At 53.8% G+C, this 24,002-nt stretch overlaps 1 protein-coding gene across 1 annotated transcript in view; it reads left to right on the top strand.

Moving 5' to 3' along the window:
- TMEM132C (transmembrane protein 132C) overlaps window positions 1-24,002 on the top strand; it is a 308,076-nt gene that overhangs the window by 180,152 nt on the left and 103,922 nt on the right. Inside the window, 1 exon segment of the mRNA XM_019433797.2 lies at window positions 12,770-12,916. Within this exon segment, the coding sequence (XP_019289342.2) occupies window positions 12,770-12,916 (147 nt within the window).

Genomic DNA, 24,002 nt, shown 5'->3' with positions numbered 1-24,002 from the left:
AACCTCCGTTGTGGCTCACGGCTGGAAGACACCAGAGGTCGGTCACTGTGTCCCAAATCGCAGCTCACACAAGGACAAAAGAAAGACGAACCCCGAGCTGCTGGGGGGTCAAGACGCTGGTTACCGGGGGATGCCGCCCCAGCACGGGGGGCTTGGTGTTCCTGTCCCCCCCTCAGCCGGCGGTGGGGAAAGAGCTTTGGCTGCCTTGCGCGGAAAACTCTGCTGCAGAGAGACTCGATGCTCCCGCAGGGGCGAGTTCGCCGATCGCCCTCGTCAAATATCGATGGCCCGGCTGTACCACATCTCTCCTCCTGCCCAAGCGCCCTCGTGCCTGGCCATCGAGGCTCAAGGAGACCTCAGGTGCCTGCGAGCGGTTACTCAAGGAGCTGTCACAGACTGGACGGATGGGCCCTTTTCCCCTTTTTGGTTTTTATTATTAATCCATTCTTACTCACCAAGGTGGTGTGTGTGCACATTGGGGGTGTCCGTGGGCGTGTGTGCGTTGGGCGTGTTGTCCCCAAATGGCTGTCCGTACCCCAGTGGGAAAGGTATGGCATCAGGGACAACGTTTGCAAGCCGACGGTTTCTGAGCAGATCACCAGTCCCTTCGCGGAGGGACGGGCGAATCTGGCTGTTCCAACTCTGGAGCCAGACGGCTCGGATCAAACGCTAACCGTGCCACTTTGATCCCTGTGTGATCCTGAGCAGGTTTCTGTGCTGTTCTCTACCTCTTTTTTGCTCACCTGCTTAAAAAGGAGCATACGGATGGAAACTGCCCAGTGGAATTGTCGGGAAGTCTTTATTGTTTTTTAAGGCTTTAATTTTTCAGAGCAGTTGTAGGCTTATTAAAAAAAACTGAAAGGAAGGTACATAAGTCCCCGTGTACCCCCTGCCCTCGCACCTGCTCAGCCCCCTCCCAGCGTTAGCATCCCCAGCTCACTGTCACGTCTTGTCGCCCCCGGTCCCTAGATTACCTTAGGGGTCCCTCTTGGCGGGGTGCACGTTCTGTGGGTCTGGACAGACGTGTAATGACACGTATCCACCATCATAGAATCTCACAAACTATTTTCACCGTCCTGAAAATCCTCTGTGCTCTGCGTCTTCGTCTCTCCCTCTTCCTAACCCCCGGCAACCACTGACTTTCTATTGTCCCCCTGGTTGTGCCTTTTCCAGAATGTCACGTAGTTGGAATCACGCAGTATTTAGCGTCTTCAGACTGGCTCCTTTGACTTAGTGATGTGCATTTAAGTTTCCTCCCTGTCTTCTCGTGGCTCGACACCTCGTTTATTTTTAGCGCTGAGTAATATTCCGTTGTCTGGACCGACCACAGTTTACCCACCCGCCTCCGGAAGGACCTCTCGGTTGCTTCCGAGTTTTTGGCAGTTGTGAATAAAGCTGCTATAAACATCTGTGTGCAGCGTTTTATGTGGACATACGTTTCAACTCCTTTGGGTAAATACCAAGGAGTGTGATTGCTGGATCGTATGGCAAGAATGTGTTTCGTTTTGCAAGAAACTGCCAAACTGTCTCCCAAAGTGTTTACGCCGTTTTGCATTCCCGCCAGCGATGAGTGCGCGTCTCCATTACTCCACATCCTCGCCAGCATCTGGTGTTGTCAGTGTTTTGGATTTTGGCCATTCTGGTAGGTAGAGGGTGATACCTCATTGTTGTTCCAATTTGCATTTCCCTGGTGACTTACGAAGCGTTTTTTGTTTGTTTGTTTGTTAAGTAACACATGGAAAACGCTTAGCAGGCAGCCTGGCCGATACAGGAATTTTAGTAGTAAATGTCGGCTGTGTGTTTTTGGACAGTCTCACAAACACAGACACAGCAGAACACTGTCTAGATGGCTGTTTCCCTGCTCGCACAGGATCTAGTGGGTGAAGGCGGCAGGAAGAGTTTGTTTTTGTCCTCTGTTGGCAGTCACTGAGACATAGCCAGGTGAGGCCCCCTTCCGGGACGCTGGGTCCTCGCTCACCCCGGTCCCTGCAGAGCCTCTCGCCTGGCCCGCCACGTGGGCTCTCCTCCTGATGGTTTATTCTCCCGTAATTAAATTAGCCCTGTGCCAGCATACTCTTTTAAATTGATAAGATGAGATCATAAAAATCCCTTACTGTCCGCACATGTGGGCTCACAGTGCAGTAATCTCAGAGCGACAGACGCAGGTAGAGTGTCTTGGGGGAGCACACACAAGACAGGAGGTGTTCTGGCCATTGGACCAGGACGCCCGCTGTGTGCCAGGCCCACTCCACCGGCACTTTGCCATGGGGTGCTTTGCCATGGGGCGGACTTTCTCGGTCCGTCGCTATGGAGAGCTGGGGCCAGGCAATCCTCTGTCGCGGGGTCTGTCCTGTGCATGGGGCAGCGGTCAGCCCCTCCTTGGCCTCTGTCCACTAGACGCCGGCTGTATCCTCTCCCGGCGTGACACCCACACACGTCTCCAGACGTCACCACCTCTCCCCTGGCTGAGACCCTCTGCCTGGGAGCCTCGCTCAGAGTGACACGTGGGGCACAGAGTTCACAGCGGGTGGTGCCAGGACCCCCCCCCCCCCCCACCATACACATTGCGACAGCCCTCTGCCTGGGTCAGGAAAACTTGCTCCATCCTGCTGGGACTCTGCAAGGCTTCTCATTCCAAAGCTTGAGGTTCACTTGACGTGTTGGCCCTTTCCAGAAGTATACCTCTTCTCAGAGCCATGGCGAACGGGTGGCCAGCCGGCATGGCTGACGCACCCTGCGTGGCACTGATTTACGACAGCTCTACTCATCCCAGAAATACTTACGTAAGACACTTTAGCGGATGCTGGCCTCCCCACCCCCCGGGCTCGGTACACGAGAACAATAAACACAGAGCGCAGCTCAGAAAGTATTTGTGCCGACACCACTTGATATGTGTAACGACTTGATATCCAACAACCAAAGAAAAGGAAAGACGGGGGGAGAACCAGTCGAATGGCAAAGACACAGCCACAGAAACCAGTGCCTGGACGTCACAGGACAAATGACTTAGTATTTCAAAAAGTATCAACTGCACGAATGAAGAGGGGAAGTGGCACTATTCACAGAACACAGAAGACTTGAGAACATAACAACCAAATGCTCTGTGTTGGCCTTGTTTGGATTCTGATGGGAACCATCCAATTATATCAAGTAATATCCTTGAGATAATTAGGGAAACTTTTACATTAGGAACTTATTAATTTTGTTAGATATGATAATGGAAATGTAATTGTGTTTAAAAAAAAAAACGAGGTATTTGAGAGTAAAGCAGCATGATACCTGAGTTTTGGGTTGAAGTTCTTCAGCGTAAAATCGTGGAGGTGCACAGTTGAAACAAGGTCGCCTCAACGTAGACAGTCATTGAAAGTGATCGATGGCTATGTATTAGATTGTCTGTATTTGCTTGAAATTTTCGCTACTGAACAGTTGAGTTAATGCCACTTTTCATCATGGTAGACTGAGTGCCACATGCCCACCTACCAAAGAAAGTTCATGGGCCAAACTCTACTTTCTTTAGGCAGAGAGGCATTTGTCATGATATTTCCTTCTGTTTGGGCTCTGGTGAATTATTTTAACCATAATAGTTCACTAAACTTAGTCAAGACACAGCCCCAAGCGTATAACCAAAATGCCAAGAAAGAGTGTATGATCTGTTATGATATAGTCTATGGTGATTCAAAGCGAGGCCAACTCCAAGAAACTGGAGAAACATGAAGCGATCGGCCATCATTGAGGGATGGGTAAAGTTCTTTGTTGTCGTGACCAAGGGAGTAACATCACCGCCAAGGAGGAGGAAGTAAGCCAGGACTGAGGACGGATGGAGAACATATGGAAGACATCCCAGCACACCCACTGGGGTGCCAGCGGCAGACAAAAGGCACACTCCAAGTTTAAATATTTTTAAATTTATTTATTTTTGAGACAGGGAGAGCACAAGCGAGGGAGGGGCAGAGAGAGAGAGGGAGACACAGAGAGAGAGGGAGACACAGGCTCCAGGCTCTGAGCTGTCAGCACAGAGCCCAATGCGGGGCTCGAACCCACAGACCATGAGATCATGCCTTGAGCCTAAGTCGGACACCTAACTGACTGAGCCATCCAGGCACCCCGAAGGCACACTTTAAGTTTAATGGAAAATTGTTTGTAATTGAAGGAACTGTTTAGAGAGGTGCTGGCAGGTTGAGGCATCCCTGGGCCTGAAGGGCTGGGAAGGCACCTCCTTTGCTGGAGCCTCATGAGAGCTGGGGCTTTGGAGGTGGGGTCACCCCAATGCAGGAATACAGCTGCTAACCACATCGTGCTGCTGAGCGGAGACCGGCAGGCGCCCAACCTCCCTCTCCCCTGCCCTCCAATCTGGTATTGTGTCCCCATTAGCCAGACTTCCCTGGAGCGAGGGTGAACGGCCCCCCGAGTCAGCCACCTGGGGCACAGAGTAGAACAAAGCGCAGGAATGGACCAGCAGCTGTACAAGTGGAGAATCCTCAGCAGGCATATTGGAGGCTTGCCCAGCCCAGGGTGGTTGGATGAGAATAAGGCAGTCGTTGGCGTGCATTTGCCCTATTTGGGAACATTTGCCCTATAAGTCATCCATGTAGTGCTGGCCCATCAGACATCACCAGGGGTGTGCGGGTCAGTGTCTCACAGCTGGCACTCTGAGGGGAAGGGTCCTGAGGTGCAGTGTTCCCCTATTTCTCTGGTGTAGATACTCCCACTGCCTCCAGTTTCAAGCTGGAGGTGAGATAGCAGTGAACACACAGTTGGGTAGAGGTGGGCAGTGGCCCTGCATGGTACAGGACGTCCCCCTCAGAGACACGCAAGGACAACCTCATGAGAACTGGATTTTTTAAACTGGTAGAATAATTAGGGAAGAATGGGCTTTGAGTATTTATTGGTTGTCTTTGTTTTCTTATATAGGTTACTCCCTTGTAAGTTTCTACAATGTATATTTCAACAACCGCTGTCTTTTAACAACCTGCTTGCAAAATCCTCCCCCCAAATGTAAGAGCTGGCACACCACTGGCTCATGACGACCAGCCTGAGGTTTCAAAGACCAGAACAGTAGGCATGAGGAGGCGGACTTGGGCGTTTGTAGGAGCAAAGCTGTGAAAGCAGAACATGGGTATTTCTTTTACAAACAGACGTCCCATGTGCCTAGTTTGCAAAACTAGAGAGATTAGCTCATTGCCCGGGACCAGAGGAGCAGGGTTGGGGAAGACGTAATGGAGCTTGAAGTAGCAACGTGCTCAAGAAATCCCCGTGTTCTCCGAGCCCTGGACTGGACCTCAAACATTCGTGGAGTTGCCGATGCATTTTATTTTCTGCACCCGGTATCGAAGGCAGATGTGAGGCAGCAGAAGGTAATGGCCAAAAGGGGTCAGTGTTTGAGAAGCTGAACAGAAGACAAACCCAAGCCACTCGGCGGGGGGAGAACATTCGACAGCCCGCGGTTTTCACAGCGGACCTGAGAGGTGAGGGGTGCTTGTTCAGACGCCCTGGTGGTGACTGTGGTCTCCGTCAGTGACAGGCGAGGAATCCTACACGCGGGAGAAGGAGCCGGCTTTCAGCGGATACACACACATGCGTGCCCACACATATAGGCACACGCAAATTCACACAGGTGCACACATGCACGCGCATATATGTCACACACATAAACACACATGCACACGCGCACAGGCACACACCTACATATATGCACACACAAATTCACACAGATGCATGCACGTGTACAAACACACGCACACACACATGCGCACACACACACAAGTTCCTTTTGGAAGCTGCAGCAGTGACCCCAGAACACTGTCCACCTCTTGGAACCAGTCTGTTCCTCGTTTCCTGGGGTCTCCACTCCCGTCGGTGGGCAGAAGGCTGCCCCCACAGGAAATCTAGGAATGACTCAAGAGGACGCCACCCCAGCGGGCAGGAAGCTGGGCCCCATCTCGGAAAGGCTGCTGCCCCCAGTCAGGGAGTCCCTGGCTCCCGCTGGAATGGGATGATGGTGGGAGGCGGGCAGACGGGAGCCAGCTCACGCTGTTACCGACAGAGCGCGGAAGAAGCGTTCGCGACACTCTCATGACACGGGATCCTTCGGCTTTCCCCTTCCTCCGTGTTCTGAAAGACCCTGTATTAAAGCTCCACGCGTGAAGGAGAACCCTGCAGTCTTAAACTATATGTATGTCAACGCTTCCTGAGTGCGACAGGCACAGCGGTAGCAAGATAGGTTATTTTATGAGATTCACGTACAGGCTCTTTAAAATTTTACCGTCGTGTGTTTAGTTTAATGCGCATTTCGGAAGTTGTTTTTTGTTTTTGTTTTTTCCATTTGTGCTTGCTACAGAGTTCCTTTTCTGAAAGAACTTTGCTAAAGCAAAAAAGAAAGGGAGGGGGTAGGGCGTTTCTAGAACAATATTAAATAGATGATAGCACAGCGAGCGTATGACTATGTCGAGTATTTGAGGGTAGGATTTGGGGAAACCCCGTAGATATTTCACATACACCCAGCCTGCACTCGGCACCAGCCCACGATACCAGGGTAGCCACGCGGACCCGGTGACATTATGAGGACAGCAGGGACAGCACCGATATCCGTTAGCTAGCTATTCGGAGACCCGGATCTCAGACAAATGTCTCTTTTCCCTTAAGTGCTTTGAAAGAACCAAAAAAAAACCCCTCAAGCCCCTTTTGTCTGCCACGTCAGCTTTATGGGACTTGTCAGGTTCCCGGGTGGAATGGTTGTGGATGTGGATTTATGAGACTTATTTGTGTGGCACGGTGACCGATCGGGGTGTCACATCCTCGTACACAGCACACAGCCCGTGCAAAGCGCGGCCCCTCGTGCGGCAGCCGCCACGAGCACACAACAGGAGGCTACTCCCCCGTGGGGCGGGTGGGGGGCACCGAAGCCACGGCCACTGGGACGTCGCTCCCCTGCTCGTTCGCGGACGTCATCATTTTTTGCATCGCGGCGTCTCCTCGCAGGGGCCAGGCCACGTGGGCTGTTTCAGAGGCTGCTCCCTCCGTATCCGTCCTGGCCAGCTCCCTCCGAAAGAGACCCTGAGGTCAGGTAGGACATTTGCTTCATCGTCTGTCTCTCCCAACTGGACGTGAGTTCTCCAAGGGAAGACATGTGGGCTCGTGGGATTCTTGTCCCCCAGAGCAGCGCTGGGCACGTGGGGCCATGTGGCACAGTTGTTAACTGCTTGATGAATGACCGAACATCACAGTGGCTTAAAAGCACCAATCCAGAATTTTGTATGGAAGCTTTTGATTGTAGTTTTGAGTAAGCTCTGCACCCAACGTGGGGCTGGAACCCACAACCCTGAGATGAAGAGTCCCACGCTCCCCCGGTGCCCCCCTCCTGGTTTTATTTTAATGTCGGCAGCTGTGTTGGTTTGCTGGGGCAAACCCCTATTAAGTGGAAAGAACAATTTGTAGCTTCAGTGAAACCTGGAGTACTGTGGGTGGTGGCTCAGAGGACAGATGTGTTGTGTCTCACCTTGAAGGCCAGGAGTCCAGAATCAAGGTCCCTCCTGAGGGCTCTGAGGGAGAGCCTTCCCAGGCCCCTCTCCTCGGTGTGCGGACGGCTGGCTTCACCTTGACATGGCGTTGTCCCCGTAGGGTGTCTGTCTACAAGCTGCCCTTTCTTCGGGGGACGTGCGGTCACCGTCCCGCTGCTTCGGGGCCCACCCTGGAGCCACCCTTGAACGGGGTTGCCTCTGTGCCCATGAGGTCCCGTTCCAAAGCGCTGGGGTCGAGAGTTCAGCATATGGATTTAGACGGAAGTACAGGGCCACCCATAATAGCAGCTAATTATATTCTTTCCTCTTTTACTTACTCTGCGGATCAGATTCAGCCGACTCAGCCTTACAGGGCCAGAGACCAGGTGGTACCCAGCCCCCCGTCCCCCGACCCCCCTCCTGAAGCCACGCAGATGCTCATTCCAGCAGCAACCATACCAGTGGCTTCTGGAAGCTCAGTGGCTTGGGGATCGTCTAGACAGAGAGCATCTCGCGTGGGGATCCTGGCTCACCCCGAGTTCGGCGCATCGGAGGACAGAGATCAGGCTTCCTGTGTCCGGAATTTGCACTGAACGTCGATTTTCTTTACGGAACGCTTAATCATCATCTGTTACAACAGAGCCAAGGACATTTTGAAAAGATGGGAGGACACATTTGGGTTTTAAGCACCCAAGGACTGAGTGGACTGAACGGAGGTCAAGCACAAACGGACGAGGGGCCGCCCAGGTGGCTCCGTCGGTGAAGCGTCAGACCCTGGGTTTCAGCTCAGGTCAGGATCTTGCGGATCGTGAGTTCGAGTCCTGTGTCCGGCTCTGCGCTGACATCACAGCTTGGGATTCTCTCCCTCTCTCCCTCTCTCTGCCCCCCCCCCCCCCTCCCCAGCTCATGCTCTTTCTGTCTCTCAAAATAAATAAACTTAAAAACCAACAGCCATGTGGGGGTGGCACGAGCCGGCTCAGGGGCGCCCAGACCGCTCAGGAAACATCCCCCCCCCCCCGCGGGTGGGTGCCCCGGGCCTGTGATGACGCGCTCAGCGCCCTGCACGCTGCCTGCGGGGGCGCCCGTGCCGACGTTAAGCAGGTGCCGCGGCGCTGCCTCCCAGCCTCCAGAGTCACCTCCTGACCCGGGCAACAGCAGAGCCACACGTAGGGGACCCCACCCCCTAGGCAGAGCATGAAAAGGAGGAGAGGGCAGGGAGTGACGTGCCCAAGGTCGCCAGCAGAGGCCGCCCAGCAGCCCAGCCCGTTTCCCCGCATCCACTCCAGAGACTCCCCTCCTTCACCACAAGGATGCTGAGTGGGCGTGGCCTCTCCGGGGCCAGGCTCCTCCCCGAGAAGCCAGGCGTCCTCACCTGCCCATCGTGCGCTCCCACAGGCCCTCCCTCGTCGCAAATTCCACTCCTGCTCCTTGGGGGAGAGGGCCGCACCCGCTGGTCTCACGCAGAAGACACCCAATTAGCAAAATCGACCTCTGAAAGCCCGTGCCTTCGTCGCAGCTCGGGCTCATGGCCCACCTCGTGCACAGATGAAACCAGCCTCCGCGCCCATCAGCAAGAATCGTTCTATTTGTGCGAACTATTAAGTGGAAAGAACAATTTGTAGCTTCAGTGAAACCTGGAGTCTTGAGCAAAATCCAAATGCAGCAAAACCCGATTTCAAGCAAAGTCACATTTCATGAGGCATTTCTTATGGGCAGTAAAGGTAGAGGGTGTCGGTGCTAAGAGGCCGCTGGGGCGTTGATTTCCCCCGTCTTAGGACAAATGGGGGGCTTTTGCATGCTAATGTGTCCTAATGCCCGTCCTTTAGGTGCGCCCCAGTCTCCTTGTGGCCAAGGTGACCAGTTGCATTCAACACATCATTTAAAAAAGACATTTTTTTAATGTTTATTCATTTTTGAGAGAGAGAGAGAGACAGATTGCAAGCTGGGGAGGGGCAGAGAGGGAGGGAGACACAGAATCCGAAGCGGGCTCCAGGCTCTGAGCCGTCAGCCCAGAGTCCGACGCGGGGCTCGAACCTGCGAACCGCGAGATCCCGACCTGAGCCAAAGTTGGAGGCTTCACCGACTGAGCCACCGGGGTGCCCCTCAGCACATCATTTTAATGCTGAGAAGTTTCTAAACAGCAGGTGCCTGTTGCTGCTGATTTGCTCTTGCCGCTCTGGGGGCTGATGCTGACCAGGACGCCCGAACTTTGACAGTGGAGATGTATGTGGCTTACCGAGTGCTGGCAATCAGGTTTGCTCAGCTATGTTGATGTAGCTTCCCAACTATTCACGAGGATTTACGTCCTCCACTCCTGGAGGGGGGTGGTGAGCAGGGCAGAGGTGTGCACACACGTGTGTGTGTGTGTGTGTGCCTTGCTGATACTTTCAGAAGCTGTAACCCTGCATATACCCTGAGGAGTCCAATCTTTCTGCAGACTTTGTCGGTCAAAACCGTGTGTAACACGCTCCCAGTGACAAGGTACTGGTGACAGAACAGATGGGTGTTTGCCAGGCGTGACTGTTCCGGGCTTTTCTGTGTTGTTCTCTATTCTGTCTGGCTGGCAAGTACACCAGAGATACCGTTTCTAGCACCCCGAGAGACCAGCACACCTGACAGCAGGTGGGATCCAAGGAAGGTGTGTGCCTGCGTTCGGTAAGACGTGATCACCGGGGGAGCGGGGCGAAGGGCTCACGAGAAATCTAGGATTGCCCGGTTGGTTTTGCAACTTCCTCGTAACCTCAAAGCATCAAACTATTTTAAAATGACAACTTATTTTTAAAAAATACTGCAGTGTTCTGTTTCCTTCCAGAGGCAAAATTCTTACTTTGCCTGGTATTTGCATCCATATCGCTGATGGGGATAGTGACGTTGATGCATCTTGCTTTGGGCTGTGTGTGTGTGTGTGTGTGTGTGTGTGTTTAGGCAATATCTATAAATTTCCAACAAAGGACAAAATATACCTCTCCCCCCCCCCCATAAGGGCACTCCTTTCTACGCCTCCACCTTCCAATAAAATAATCATATTTTGTCTGGGTTCATATTCGGTGTTTAAAATATTATAAGCACGTGTGCTAATCACAGTAAAGCCAAGTATGAAATTCTGATCACGTGGCATCTTCTGAGTGATGATTTCTTATCTTCAGATTTAAAAACTGGTCCGGTTTTAGTCCTTCCCTTCATTTTCTGTATATTGAGCTCTCGTTCATTCCCAAACGCTTCGCTGTCTGGATCTCCTCCCGGAGGGTTTATCTCCACCAGATTCCTTAGGAAAATGTCCATTTCCGGGCGGCAAGGCCGCCAGATTCTCCTCCTTGCTGGGGCCCCCTGTCCTCTGCGGCCGCCTTCCCTCTGTGCACCTGTCGTGCATGGGATCACGTGTTTCCTGCGCCTCTGACGTCTGACATCCTTCTGGGTTTCTCCCTCGCTTGATGGAGCACATCTCCAGGTAGCTTTCTGAGCAAGGATGTAGGAAGTAAATTGTCAGAGAGCTTGCATATCTGGAAAGATGGTCTTCGGAATCAGGCTGGGTATAGAATTCGAGGTTGGGAATCACTCCCCCTTTGAGTTTTGGGCGATTTTCCATTGTCTCTTGGTTTCCAGAGCGGCTGTCGTGAGTTCTGAGTCCGTGCTTGTCTCTGACGCTTCTGTCTCTCTGGAGGAGTGCGGAACTCACTCTCCCGTATCGTCGACATGTGCCGCTGCTGTGCCTGGGTGTGGGTTAGCTCTTTCTGCCTCTAAGGACAAATCTCCTCTATCCACCAGCCAGTCTATGCCTTTATATTTCTGCTATAATAGTTTTAATTTCCAAGTGCTCTTTTTTTTCTGGGCGTTTTTAAATAGCATTGTGTTTTTGTTTCATGATTGTGGAGTATTGTCTGATTTCCCTGTGAATATGAATGATTTTTTTTTTTTATTTAAATTATGGTCTTTCCCATATTGGCTCTATTTTGTACAGATTGCTTTTTTTTTTTTCTGTTTGTCTGTTTGGGTGTCTGTAATCACGTAGAGACTTTTCTCAGTGCCCAGCAGTTCCCGTTTGCTCCTATAAGTGATTGGGGGCACACGGCCGTTGGGAGCTCTGAGCCCAGGCACCCTGGCTTGCTGTTTGGAGGGACCCCAGTGTGAGCATTCACTCCCGCTTTGGGGCTGGGCCTCCGAGTCCTCAGGCCGCTTCCCCGGCGTGATCCCCGCTGACTCTTACTTTTCCCACCGACCGCTGGTGCTGCGAGTGGAAATCCTGCTCCCAAATTTGCTCACGTCAGACCTCTTTCCCGTTCCAGAATCCGTGGCGGCTGGGCGTGTCCCCTCCCCACCTCGTGGGCCTCCGTTCTCCCGTGAGCGGGATTTGGGGGAGAGGACAGGCAGGCGGTCGCGTTCCATCTGCTACTTTTCTCCTCGGTATGTCGACGAGAGCACTGAGGTTCAGAGGGGCCGAGTCGGCCCGGAGAGGAAGGCTTCCTTTGTTTCAAGCCCTAACTTAGTGCACTTGGGTTGGCAGCCTGCCTGGAGGAGGCAGCTGCATGGAGCAGGAGGGGGTAGTGTAGCAATAATGGACACTTAGTAAGTGCTTGCTGTATGCTTCACCCTATTCTAATCTCTTTATAGGCATTAAGACATTTCATCGTTCAGCTTTATTAGCAGATCCATTTTGGGGGTAGGGGGTGAACTGAGGCTCAGAGAGGGTGTAGTTGGGCCCAGACCACACAGCTACAAAGTGGTGAACCCAGGGTGTGAGCTGGGAAACCTCAGCACTATGGACCCTCCGGACTGATGAGCCTGTGTTGTGGGGATCGTGCCGGGCATTGTAGGATGTTAAACTGCGTCCTTGGCCTCTACCCCGGGCAGCACACCCCCACCCAGTGGCGACAACCGGAAATGTCTCCTGACCTTGCCACCTGCCTCTGGCAGGACACCAGCCTCCCCAACAACCACCAAATGAGAACAACTGGCCGAGGCCGACCGACGGTCCCCCTGAACGCTTTATGGGGCTACGTCTCTGTGTCCGGGGGCACATCCAGGGCCCCCCTACCCTCACCACGGACCCGGGCCGCCGGATCCGCCGTTCTGGAGTCCGTGGCCCCGCCCCCTTGCACTGTCTCCGCCCACCCTGGCGTTACCCCTCCGGAGCCCTCGGTCCGTCTCTGCACCTGCCGCAGGAACGTGCGCGTGAACGCGGAGCGGGCGATCGCAGCGCAGTGGGGCTCGGGCACATTTGCAAAGGCCGGGTCACTAATGCCGTGGGTCTCTCTCGCCTGTCTTCCTGCCCGCAGAGCCAAGGTGAAGAAGGGGGTGAACATCTTGGGCGCTCAGACCAGCGAGCCCCGGCAGTGGGACGTCAAGCAGGAGACGGGCAGCGGCGGGAAGCACACCACCGCCACCCTGCTGTGCCAGCGCCGGGCGCCCAGTGCGCGCAACAGGTAAGCGCGCACCGCGCGGGCCCGCACGAACCCCGGCTCGGCGGAGCTCTTACACCGTCGGCCCGGAAAGCTGGAGGCACCCGCCTCGACTGGCAGGACCATCTGACAGCTCCGGGCGGGGGCAGCTGCGGCTCTGGTCCTGAGCCTGCGGTTCCGGCTCGGGCGCAGAGACCTGTCGCCAAGGTTCGCCCGGCCTCCCGGCCCCGGTGCATTCCATCCACCTAGGCTCAGGTCCCGCGCAGCGTCACCTCCCCTTGTCCTCCCTACGTGATCAGAGGCTGCCTCCTAAGTGCGCATCCTCTGCACGGAGGGTGTGATGTTTTGCCCCTTGGTAAGAAACGCGGATCCGGTCTTCATCGCTGTTCCCGGCACAGAGCTCCTAAGAGCCTTAGAATTTCCCGAGTGACGAGAGGAACAAAGGTGTCCTTTCCTGGGTTAACGAAGTGACTTTTGGAAAGCACCGAGGTCACCCCCCAAACCACCCCAACATCTCCTAAAGGGCAGACGGGCTGGAGGTTGCATTACCAGCGGCCAATGACTTAACCTTACCTCTGTAGTGAGGCCTCTAGAAAAACCCTAAAGAAAGGGTGTCAGAGAGGGTGCAGGTGGGTGAGCCCCTGGCGCTCGGGCCGAGTGGTGCCCAGAGAGAGCATGAAGGTCTGTGCCCCCTTCCCGACACCCATGTGTCTCCTCAGTGTGGTTGCCCCTGAGTTATTAACATCCTTTAACCCGGTCAGTAAGGGTTTCTCTGCATTCTGTGAGCTGCTCGAGCAAATCAGTCAAGCCCAAGGAGGGGGTCACGGCAACCTCGGGCTTATAGCCTGGACCGGTGACCGGCACCTGCAATGGGGAGGGACAGTCCTGTGGGATGGAGCCCCTCACTGGGGGGATCTGATGCCACTTCTGGGTGGACGGGGTCAGGATCGCATGGCACCCGAGGATCCCAGCTGGTGTCGGCGAGCTGCTCTGGGGGGAAACACACGCGTCGGAATTGATGTCTGAATCGTAAAGGATTAGGCCCAGTCTTCAATGAGGAAGGATCTGAAGACGGGGTGACAGTCGGTGGTGATCGTGTGTAAGGACGTGATGCTATGTGACATTCTACACGGACATCTGGATGACTCTTTAATTGTTTTCTGCGTATAAAAACAATACATACTCCTTTTAGAGTATTTTTTAAGTTTATTTATTTTGAGAGCAGGGAAGGGGCAGAGAGGGAGGGAGAGAATCCCAAGCAGTCTCTGCACCATCAGCATAGAGAGAGACCGATGTGGGGCTCGAGCTCAGGACCCTAGGATCACGACCTGAGCCGAAACCAGGAGTCGGATGCTGGACTGACTGAGCCTCTCAGGCGCCTCATAGAGTATTTGCAAAGCACAGTTATGCAAGGAAAAAACGTTAAATAATATATCAGTACCCTGCCACCCAAGGATAACCCAGTGCTAATAAGTTGGTTCATTTCCTCCCAGCGTTTTATACGTACAATAAATGTGCAGTTTATTTATCTTACAAATCTGGTATCATAATCTCGATAGGTTTTAGGATACTTTCATTTCTATTGTAAACATTTTCTCTTGACATTAAATTGTCCTCAGCAACGTTTTAACGGCCTCACAATATTCTGTCATATAGATTTAACATTCCGTAAATAGCCATACCCATGTCTCTGGACATTTCCACTGTTATTTTTATAAACAATGCAGCAATAAACTACCATCCACATAAAGCTTTATCTCCTTCTCTTTTCACTTAAGGTGGCTTCTTAGAATCAAAAAGTTTGAATCATTTTTAGGGCTCCTGATACCTTCTCTTTGTGTATTTTCTTGAAGAGAGCAGCACTAAAGGAAAAGAATAGCCCCTCACCAGGCACGTTTTCTTAAGTGAACGCTACAAGACTGCCAAGAAAAATAATGCAAATTCTCTACTTTGTGTGGAAACGCCCAGTTCTTTGATCGCAGACCCTGTGCTCGGTCCTCCCTTTCACGGGTAGCCAGCGAAAACATCTGGTGCCCCGAGTGGCTTCCAAACAGCAGCCTTTTCCACAATTGCCCCCAAGAAGGACCCTTAGTACATCCTGTGGTTGATTAGGCAAGTAAGAGTGGAAATGTTCATTAGCAGTGAAGTCAGGCGTGGAAATTGTCCTTCGTGACACCATCAGGAGCCTCAAAGTGAGGGAGGTGCACCCTGTGCTGGCACGTCCTCACGGGTCCCTGAGGCCACGCTGTTTGTTCTGCGTCTTCCAGAAAGCGCGCTCTGGGCTCAGGTGTGTTTGCCGAGAGGGTGAGCCTTTATTCGTGGTGGTTGTTGCAAAGCCTGTTTCCCAGCACACCGCCGATGGGCGTCCCGTGCTCACTGCCTCCCTCTCGGAGAGAGGACTTTCTGCAGAAATCCTTGGTCGGTTCACCTGTGCTCCGTGCCAGGCTGATGTCCACTGAACACGCTGACTGTGGTCCAGACCACCCCCATCAGCGACCTAAACGCTGCGGACTGGCCCCAGAAAGACCACACTTCAAATAAGGGTGTTCGTTGATGGGGAAGGTCCAAGGGCTCGCTTCCTCTGCCCGTGGAGCAAAGGCCAAGCGTACGAGTCGTCTACTGCTGTGTCACAAACTGTCCCCGAGTTTCAGGCACCACATGCTCATTATCTCGTGGCCTCCGTGGGCCAGGATTCAGGCACCTCTGAACCGGGGTCTCTACCCCAGGGTCTCTCACCGAGCCGCCGTCTACATCTCCATCAGGAACCGGGGTCTCATCTGAAGGCTCAGCAGAGACAGTATACTTCCAGGATCAGGTGGCCGTTGGCAGGACTCCTGCCTCAGTTCCTCGAGGCTGGCAGGACTGGGGGTCTCAGTTTCTTGTTCCTTCCCGGGCATTCTTCTCCGTCAGGTCAAACGTGTGTGAGAAGGTCCAGGGAGGAAAGAAGTGACAGCAAACAGGGGGCAGAGTATTTACAATCTAATCTCCCAAGGGACATCCAAACACTCTTGCTGTATTCTGTTCATGAGAAGCAAGTCTGGGCCACACTCCAGGGGAGGGGGGTACGCAGAGGGGAGGGTGCCAGGAGGTGGGGTCTCTGGGAACTGTCTTTAGCCATCAGCCTGAAGGTTCTTCTGGGCTTTGGAGGGTGCCTGTGAGGTGTCCTGGGGGGGCAGGAGGAAGGAATATGCAGGCACAGAGGCCCCGCCCTCTCTGAAATCACGTGAAATCAGGAGACCTCAGGTGGTGGGGAGGGGGGGCCGGGACCTTACTGCAGGTGACCTAGAAACGACTTGCAGAGATTAATCCAGAAAGGTAGGAAGGCCGTGAGACGGAGGGACGTGGCTCCCAGACCAGTGGCTTCAACTGGCCTTGCCTTAGCTGTGTGTCCCCTGTCCTCCCCATCACATGGACTCGTGTGCCTCATTTCACTTAAGCCAGGTGATGAAGGGGCAAGGTTTATGTTACCGTCTGTATGCGGGAGTGTGCTTAGATGCACTAAAAGGTGATGATCCCGGCTCATTCAGTCTGAAGAGCAACTTATCCCAAGGGCGTTTTGGGGAATGGTGTGGAATCAGTTTGGAAAGTGGAAACTGCAGGCAAATCTCGGCACCCACCGGCACCCGCCCAAAGTCACGCCATGTCACGGGCCGCTTGGACCGCTGCTCGCTCAGGAGTTTTCTCTGAATCGTCTTTAAATTGCTCTGCGTTTTTAAAATCACCTTCGTTTTTAGTCATACCGTCCTTGAAGATATACATTTAAGGTACTTCCGTTAGTTTCTAATGTGCATTACGCTATGAGATACCAGAATTGCAGTATTTTATTTTATTCTAGTTTTTAATGTTTATTTTTGAGAGAGAGAGAGCAAAGTGGGGGAGGGGAAGAGAGAGAGGGAGACACAGAATCGGAAGCAGGCTCCAGGCTCTGAGCTGTCAGCACACAGCCCGACCCGGGGCTCGAACCCATGAACGGTGAGATCATGACCTGAGCTGAAGTCAGATGCTCAACCGACTGAGCCACCTAGGCGCCCCATTTGCTCAGATTTTTAAAAGTCACTGTGCAGATACAAGAAAAGGAATGTCGCTCAGGAACATTGTCCACCAGCAGGTGAATTGCGTGGGAGTAGCGGCCAGGCTGAGCGCATCACGTGCTCTGCTGTGGACGAAATCATACCTGCCTTCTTTAGGGCAAAACAGCAAAACAGCCGTCCCGGCCTGGACGGTGCCCTCTTTGAAAGGGACTGAGGAGTGAGGCCAGCCCGTTCAGAGACTCCGCTCCCCGCATTCTCCCCCACACGGTCCCTCCTGAACAGATACAGCCCAGGGTCCCCGGTGTTTCCAGCAGATGCTGTAGGCACATGTCTGTCGTCCACTTCCTTATTTGTGTTTGCCCTCAGCTCTCTTGAGGGGGAGCCCTTCCAGGGAACCTGTCTGTGGCCTGCGGTCCCTCATTCCCCCCCCCCCAGCTTCTGTTCTGCCAGGCGGTCTAGACCAGAGACGTGCTCTGGGTCCCTGCCCTTCCTTGGACCCCAGCTGACACCCCCTAGTCGTCCCCTCTCCCTGAAACAGCAGCGCCCGCGCGGCATCCCCTGCCCGCGTGGCTTCAGCCCGGCTGCAGGAGAGACAAGGAAGTCAGGCAGGTAATAAAAGGAGAGTCTTTTCCCAAAGCAAAAATGACGGAAAACGGGGAATAAAGTGCCCGTTAGTATTCGTTCACGCGGTCTCGATCGCAGACCTTCTGTGTGTGATGATGCTTGGCTGTTTGTTTTCGGAGAATTCTGGAATATGAACGTTCTCGTAGCTGCTTTGTATGAACAGCTTCAGCGAAGCTTCGGGGAGTGGTCCACAGACATAATCTGCTTTTCCCTAAAGGAAATTGCCCAGACCGCGTCTTCTTTTTTTTTTTTTTTTTAATTTTTTTTTAACGTTTATTTATTTTTGAGACAGAGAGAGACAGAGCATGAACAGGGGAGGGGCAGAGAGAGAGGGAGACACAGAACCTGAAACAGGCTCCAGGCTCTGAGCTGTCAGCACAGAGCCCGACGCGGGGCTCGAACCCACGGACTGTGAGATCATGACCTGAGCCGAAGTCAGACGCTTAACCGACCAAGCCACCCAGGTGCCCCCCGCGTCTTCTTCTTAAGAAGATTTGGAAGATACTGCAGAAAACATGCCGTGCCGGTGTCCCAAGTGAAAACTCTCCCGGTCGATGGCATAGGTGTGCATGGCAAGTCCCCAGAGGAAGAAGCCAACAGTGTCCCCACGCAGCCCGCTCTCAACGCACGACGGGCGCACGTCAGCACCTGGGGCAGGAGAGTTCCTTGATGGGCACCTTGTGTGGGTCCTCCCACTGCCAGTTTGTGCCGGAGGCTAAAGCCCAAGATGGTGGAGATTCCTGGTGTTTTCTGGCATGTATACAAACTAACCCCCCACCCACGAGAATTTCCCAGAAGAGCCTGGGGGTGGGAGAACAGCTAGAGAGGAAGCTTTGAGAAGGCTGGGAGAAGAGATGTTCCCGGAGACCAAAGCGCTGGCTCTGGCATCCGACGTTGATCCGTTGTCCGAAATAAACAGCTGTGGGGTTCCTCCCATCAAGTGGTGTCGTGGGCGCGTCCAGCATCCATGGACCCTCATCCCATCGAGCCTGCCTGCGGTGGAGGCACCCGGCTTCCCCAGAGGGATCAGCTTCTACAGAGAAGGACTAGACCCTGGGCGTTAGAACCATGGCGCCTAGGAGAGCCTTCACAACGCGGGACGCGCGGTGCTCCTCCTGCCCGCTTCCCCGGAGCCCCCGCGGTGAATGTGGGCTCACTCCGTTTCCCTGCGAATGACCGGTGCCCCTGTGTACGAGAGGGTGCGTTTTCCGACCACGTTTGCAACGGTCAGGTTCTCAACGCCCCCAGCTGTGTGCTCTCCTGGAGGTCGCTACTCAGCATTACAAGGTAGAGCCTTCGTCCTTCCCCTCGAACACGGGTGACGTTTGTGACCAGCTTGCTGTGAGCACAAGGGTCGCCCTGTGGCTTGGAGAGAGCTGGGTCACAAAAGAGCCAACAAGCAGGCAGCCCCATTGCCCCGAGGCCTCCAGTTATCCCACGTGGAGAGACCCCAGGGAGGACCCCGCACCAAGGGAGAGGATGCGTCCAGCCAGCCCCACCCAGCCCAGCCCTTCCGGAATTCTTGAATCACAGACACAGTGATCGTTTCATGCCGCTAGGTTTGCAGGGCGGTTTGTGGCAGAGCAACATGTAACCAGAAGACGGGGCCCCCGGGAGGGTTGAGGTGCTCCCACCCCCTACAGGTCCTCAGGGCCAGGCAAGCGTTTTAACCCCGTTCTCTGGGGTCACCTCCCAGCGCAAGGAACAGTTGCCCGAGTGAGGAGATGTGGACACGGCTTGTGTTCTTACCCCAAAGAGCCCTGTCCGGTTCCCAGCCCCTCCCCGCCTCTAGAGGCCTGCTTCTCGGCTTTATGCACCCGAGCCTCATGGAAGGCTTTTTCTGGCCAGAATGAAGGGTTTCTATTTTCTTCCTTCCATTATGGGCTGACATGTGGTCCCCGGTCCAAACCGAAAACGTGGAAAGTAAATATATCTCTCAGCATCTGCCCTGAGATGACTTATTAGAGCACATTAAGAAATCTCTGGAGCTCTTGCCAGACCAGTAATGGACTTTTAGGGGAGGCTGTGGCCTCCGACCCGAGCAGGTGGCTTTCAGAGCCCCTGATGTTGCCATGGACAACCCCTCTTATGCTGAGGCGCGGGTGCAGCTGTCTCCCTGAGGCGGTCGCCCTGTCACTGGCCCTCAGAGAACAGCCCTGCAGCCCTGCAGCACCCCACGCTCTGGGCACAACACCCGACACGGTCAGAGTCCTCCAACTCCCCACCCCTGCCCGGGGCTGCCGCGAGATGCTGGCGTTCTCCACTGTGACTCCTTTAAATTGAGGGATCCGGGTCCTTCCCACACTTGACCGGTCTTTACAAGAAAATGGTGAGCGGCAGTGGGAATGAACCACAGCTGCCCATTGAACACCGTGTGTTTGCAGTGCTCGGTCCGCTCACAGGCACGTCTTTTTCCGTAAACAACAGCACGGGACTGTCAACGTGTTCTCTCCTTAGGACTTTCTGAGTGGCGTTTTCTTTTCTCTAGCTTGCTTTGTTGTACGAATACCAGAGAGAATACAGAGAACACAAAATAGGTGTCTGTTGACTGTTTACCTGATGAGTCAACGGCAGGCTCTTGGTAGTTAAGAATGGGGGAATCAAAAGTTATTCGTGGATTGTCGACCGCGCGGGGGGTCAGCGCCCCAACCCTCTCATTGTTCAAGGGTCCATCGTGTTTCCCTTTTTAAAAACTTCGATGTATTTTCGTGCCCAAACGGTAAAAGCTTGGGTCATGTAGTCCCTCCATCATCCAGCGTCCCGTGAAGCAATATGGCGCCATGAGTAATAGCTTGGCCTCTGGAGCCAGCCAGGCAACTTGGATTCAAGTCTCAGCTCTTCTACTTGGGACCTATGTGATTTTGTGCAAATTAGTCTGTTTCCTTGGGTCTTCTCTGAAAGTGAGATGGTAAATAACCGTGGTGCATTTGTCACTCATGGAGATTGAAGATGTCAGTCTACGCTAAGTGTCCACAGAGAGTGCTGGTTCTTGTATTTTGTATGGAGCGAAGCTTCCTTCAGTTATTACTGACATTTTTCCGCAGTGGCCCAGACTGCCTTGCATTGTCTTTGTGACAAGGCATGGCACTCTTTCCCGTGGTGGCACATGCCAATCACAGAGCCACCCTGTCCTGTTGGCTTGGTCTGGGCCCCCAACATCGCACTGGAACTCCATCTCGCTCACTTTCCTCCCCGTCTCCCCCGCTGACCCTCTTGGCTCACTCTTTTCTTGGAGTCTCAGTAGCTGGTTGGCTCTGGGCTTTGCGCCCACCCTCAGGGCAACCTGATCGTACAAGGGAGGGCAGAGCCAGGTGCCAGAGGCACAGCGGTAACCTGCGGGCACCTGTGGGTTGAATATCGCTCGCTTTGACTATTCATAAGCCAACCCCAAAGGTCGAAGGCTTGTTGTAATCTGTCACTTTACTAAGGCACGTTTTCCCCTTCTGCTTTTATTATTTTCTGCTCTTAATTTTTTGTTGTTGCTGTTGGAGGAGTGGGGGAGGACCACTGATGCATTCACACAGTTCCAAACCGAAAATGTAGACAAACCAACATGCGGAAATCCACCCCTGCCCTCCACGCACCCAGCTCCCTTGCGGAGGCCACCGACATCGGCACTCTGTCGCACACCTTGCCAAAGACACTCCACGCATACGAAGCAAGCACACCCTCACACGTATTCCCTCGCCCACTTCAGCTTTGAACAACGTTGCTTCTCTCTTCCACCTACTCACGTATCTTGCAAGTTTTCCATGGCGGTCCATGAAGGTCTTTACTGTCCTTTTGTTGTTTTTTATTTTAATGGCGTTTGCTTATTATGGCGTCCACTGTCTCACTGGACTGGTTTAGAGCGTCCACTGTCTAAACCAACCCCGTTAGGGTCTTCTGTCCTTTGCTTCCAGTCGCTGCTCTGATTAACCTTGTCCACACGCTGCCTTGCACTTCTATGGCTGTGTTTGTGGAGCAAGTTCCAGAACTGTGCTGTCTGGGAGAAGAGCATGGGCCTCTGTGAGTCTTGTGGACACTGACGTGTTACCCTGTGCCGGTCCACGCCAGCAGCCACCCGTGGCTGACAAATTGTTGGACCTCGTGATGCTTGTTTTGTCTCTTCACGAATGACTTGACTAGCGGGTTGCCTGAGAGCAGTGTTTCACGTGGGAATTGTGGGTCTGCAGGCTGTTGACCCCATCCATCCCGGTCTCTCCTGGGAAACTCTGGAGCGGCGTTTATGGCCCCGGGACCTGCCCTGTTCCCGGAGCATCTCCCTTGGGCGTGCGGTGCGTCTGCTATATGAATGGGACTGTTTGCAATCACGCGCCTCCAACAGGCTGTACCTTAGGTCACTTATAAACTCTCACCTAAGCTGAGCTCGCTGTCGGTACCCTGGCCATCCAGTCTTCTCAAAACGGCCGAAACACTCTCTTTAAAAGAAAATCCGATCCTGGAACTCCCTATAGCCTCAACCTTCCAGGGCTTTCCAACACACCCAGAAGAAAACCCCAGCTCTTGGCCGCGGCCTCCAAGGCCCTGGGGGATCGGGCCCTGCCCACCCTCCTGATCTTACCCCCATGCTTCTCTCATCAGTCACCTGTCTTCCTTTACCCCATGCGCCAAACTTGTTCCTGCCACAGGGCCTTTGCACCTGCCATTTCCTCCAACTGGGCTCTGTGAGTTGATCGTTCTAATTTTTAGGTCTTAGCTTAGACGTTGTGTTCTCAAAGAGGCAGCCTCTGACCGCTCAGATCGATCACCTGACTGACTTTCTTTCTGGAACTCACCAGCGTGAAGTGACTGTTTACCATTTGTCCCTCTCCACAAGAATGTAGACTCCACGAGGGAAGGCAGGGACTTGCCCATAGTCTTCACCTCTGTGTTCGTGTCTAGATCGGTTCCTGGCCCAGAGCAGGGACCGAAATAGTCACTGAGTGAACCAATACGTGAACGACCTTGCAACGATATGTTGACGTGGGGCACGTCGTCTGTGGTTTGGACGAGGAGCCAGGATCAGAGGGCCCCTGTGTTAAGACCGTGAGGACCGTTTGCCAAAGACCGAGTGCGTGAACCATGTTTGTTGAGGCAGAGCGTGTGGCCTCATTGTACACATGACGGAATAAGTTGGGGGGGGGCTGCACGTGCAGGACAAACAGCATCCCGGGAGGCAGGGTGGGGCGTCCCCAGGCTTTGGGAAGGGCGGTGGTGGAGTCCTCTTGCCAGTGTTGTGCTAAGCACTGCAGACAGACAGACATTTTCTGCAGACGGCTTTCCAGTTGGCAAGAATCCCGCGGCTCTGCCCAAGCCTGAACCTTGCTCGTCATGAGGAAACATCTTTCCGCTTCATCTTGGTATTTCGTGTCCAGCCGCCCGGAACTCAGAGACCTGCAGGGAGCAGAAGGGCTCCCCAAATCCCGGGAAGTGGGGGATCTTCAGGAATCACATCCTGACTGCCTGTTAAACCCTCCCAGGGGGAGCTTTGGACCACACGAGCCCGCCTGGAGGGTCCCAGTTCACAACCTGGATTTTTGTGTTTGTCCTCAGTAATCAAACAATGATGGAGGGCCTGCCAGGCTCTGAGAATATTAGGGCTCACAAGACGAGCATGGACCCTGACCTCACGGAATTCACTGTCCATGTGAAAAGATGGAAAACAACCCAACAATAAGTATGCCAGGAAATATTTCGTTGCAACACCGGTAAATGCCATGGAGAAGTATGCTAAAGGACTAGCAATCAGGGTGCGAATTCCTTAGGATGGGGGTCAGTTGCCGCTAAAAGAAACCTTGCTCAGGGCAGCGTACGTTCAAGAAAACCTCATTTTCGTCATGTAGGGGTCTGGGGGGGAGGTGTGGCCATCCAAAGCCCGGGCTCCGTGTCTCCCATTTCTTGGGCTCCGCCGGGGGCTGCCCTCACTCACAAAATCCAAGATGGCGCACCAGCCCACAGAAGCCCAGCCCGTGGGAAGGTGGGGAGGAGGGAGCGCAGCGGACGCCCGAACCACAGAGGTGCGTTTTGGTCTTTATCTAAAGAACAGTGAGAAGAAGGCGGGACAGAGGCACAGTCACGTTTGCGTGAACGATATTATCAGTGAGCCTATGGAGAACGAATGGGGAGGGGTCGTCCGAGAAGACACAGACGGCTCGTGCCTTAGGCCCAGGTGAGGACAGAGGGCTGTGCTGCCCACCACGAACTTCCTCCACAAGCCCCCCCACGACCGGACACCCACCTCCCCCCTCTCTGCCATCTTCACATCAGCCGGCACCGCCATGCGTTCTAACATGGAAGCCCAGCTGCCCGAGTCGGCAAAAACGCTCGAGGGCTTTGTTCAGGAGGAAATACAGCACTGCCTCTTGGAGGGGGAACCAAAAGTGTGGAAGAGAGGCAGTCTCTTAGCACGGACAGGTTACTCTGATAACCCCAAATCAGTCCTTCAGAGCCCTGACTGGGTTCTCTCCTCAAAG

Source organism: Panthera pardus, unplaced genomic scaffold (genome assembly GCF_024362965.1).
Source record: "Panthera pardus isolate Hobbes unplaced genomic scaffold, ASM2436296v1 HiC_scaffold_14, whole genome shotgun sequence".
Classification (NCBI taxonomy): domain Eukaryota; kingdom Metazoa; phylum Chordata; class Mammalia; order Carnivora; family Felidae; genus Panthera; species Panthera pardus.
Note: the sequence above shows the minus strand (reverse complement) of the source record. Positions and strands in the feature narration are given on the sequence as shown.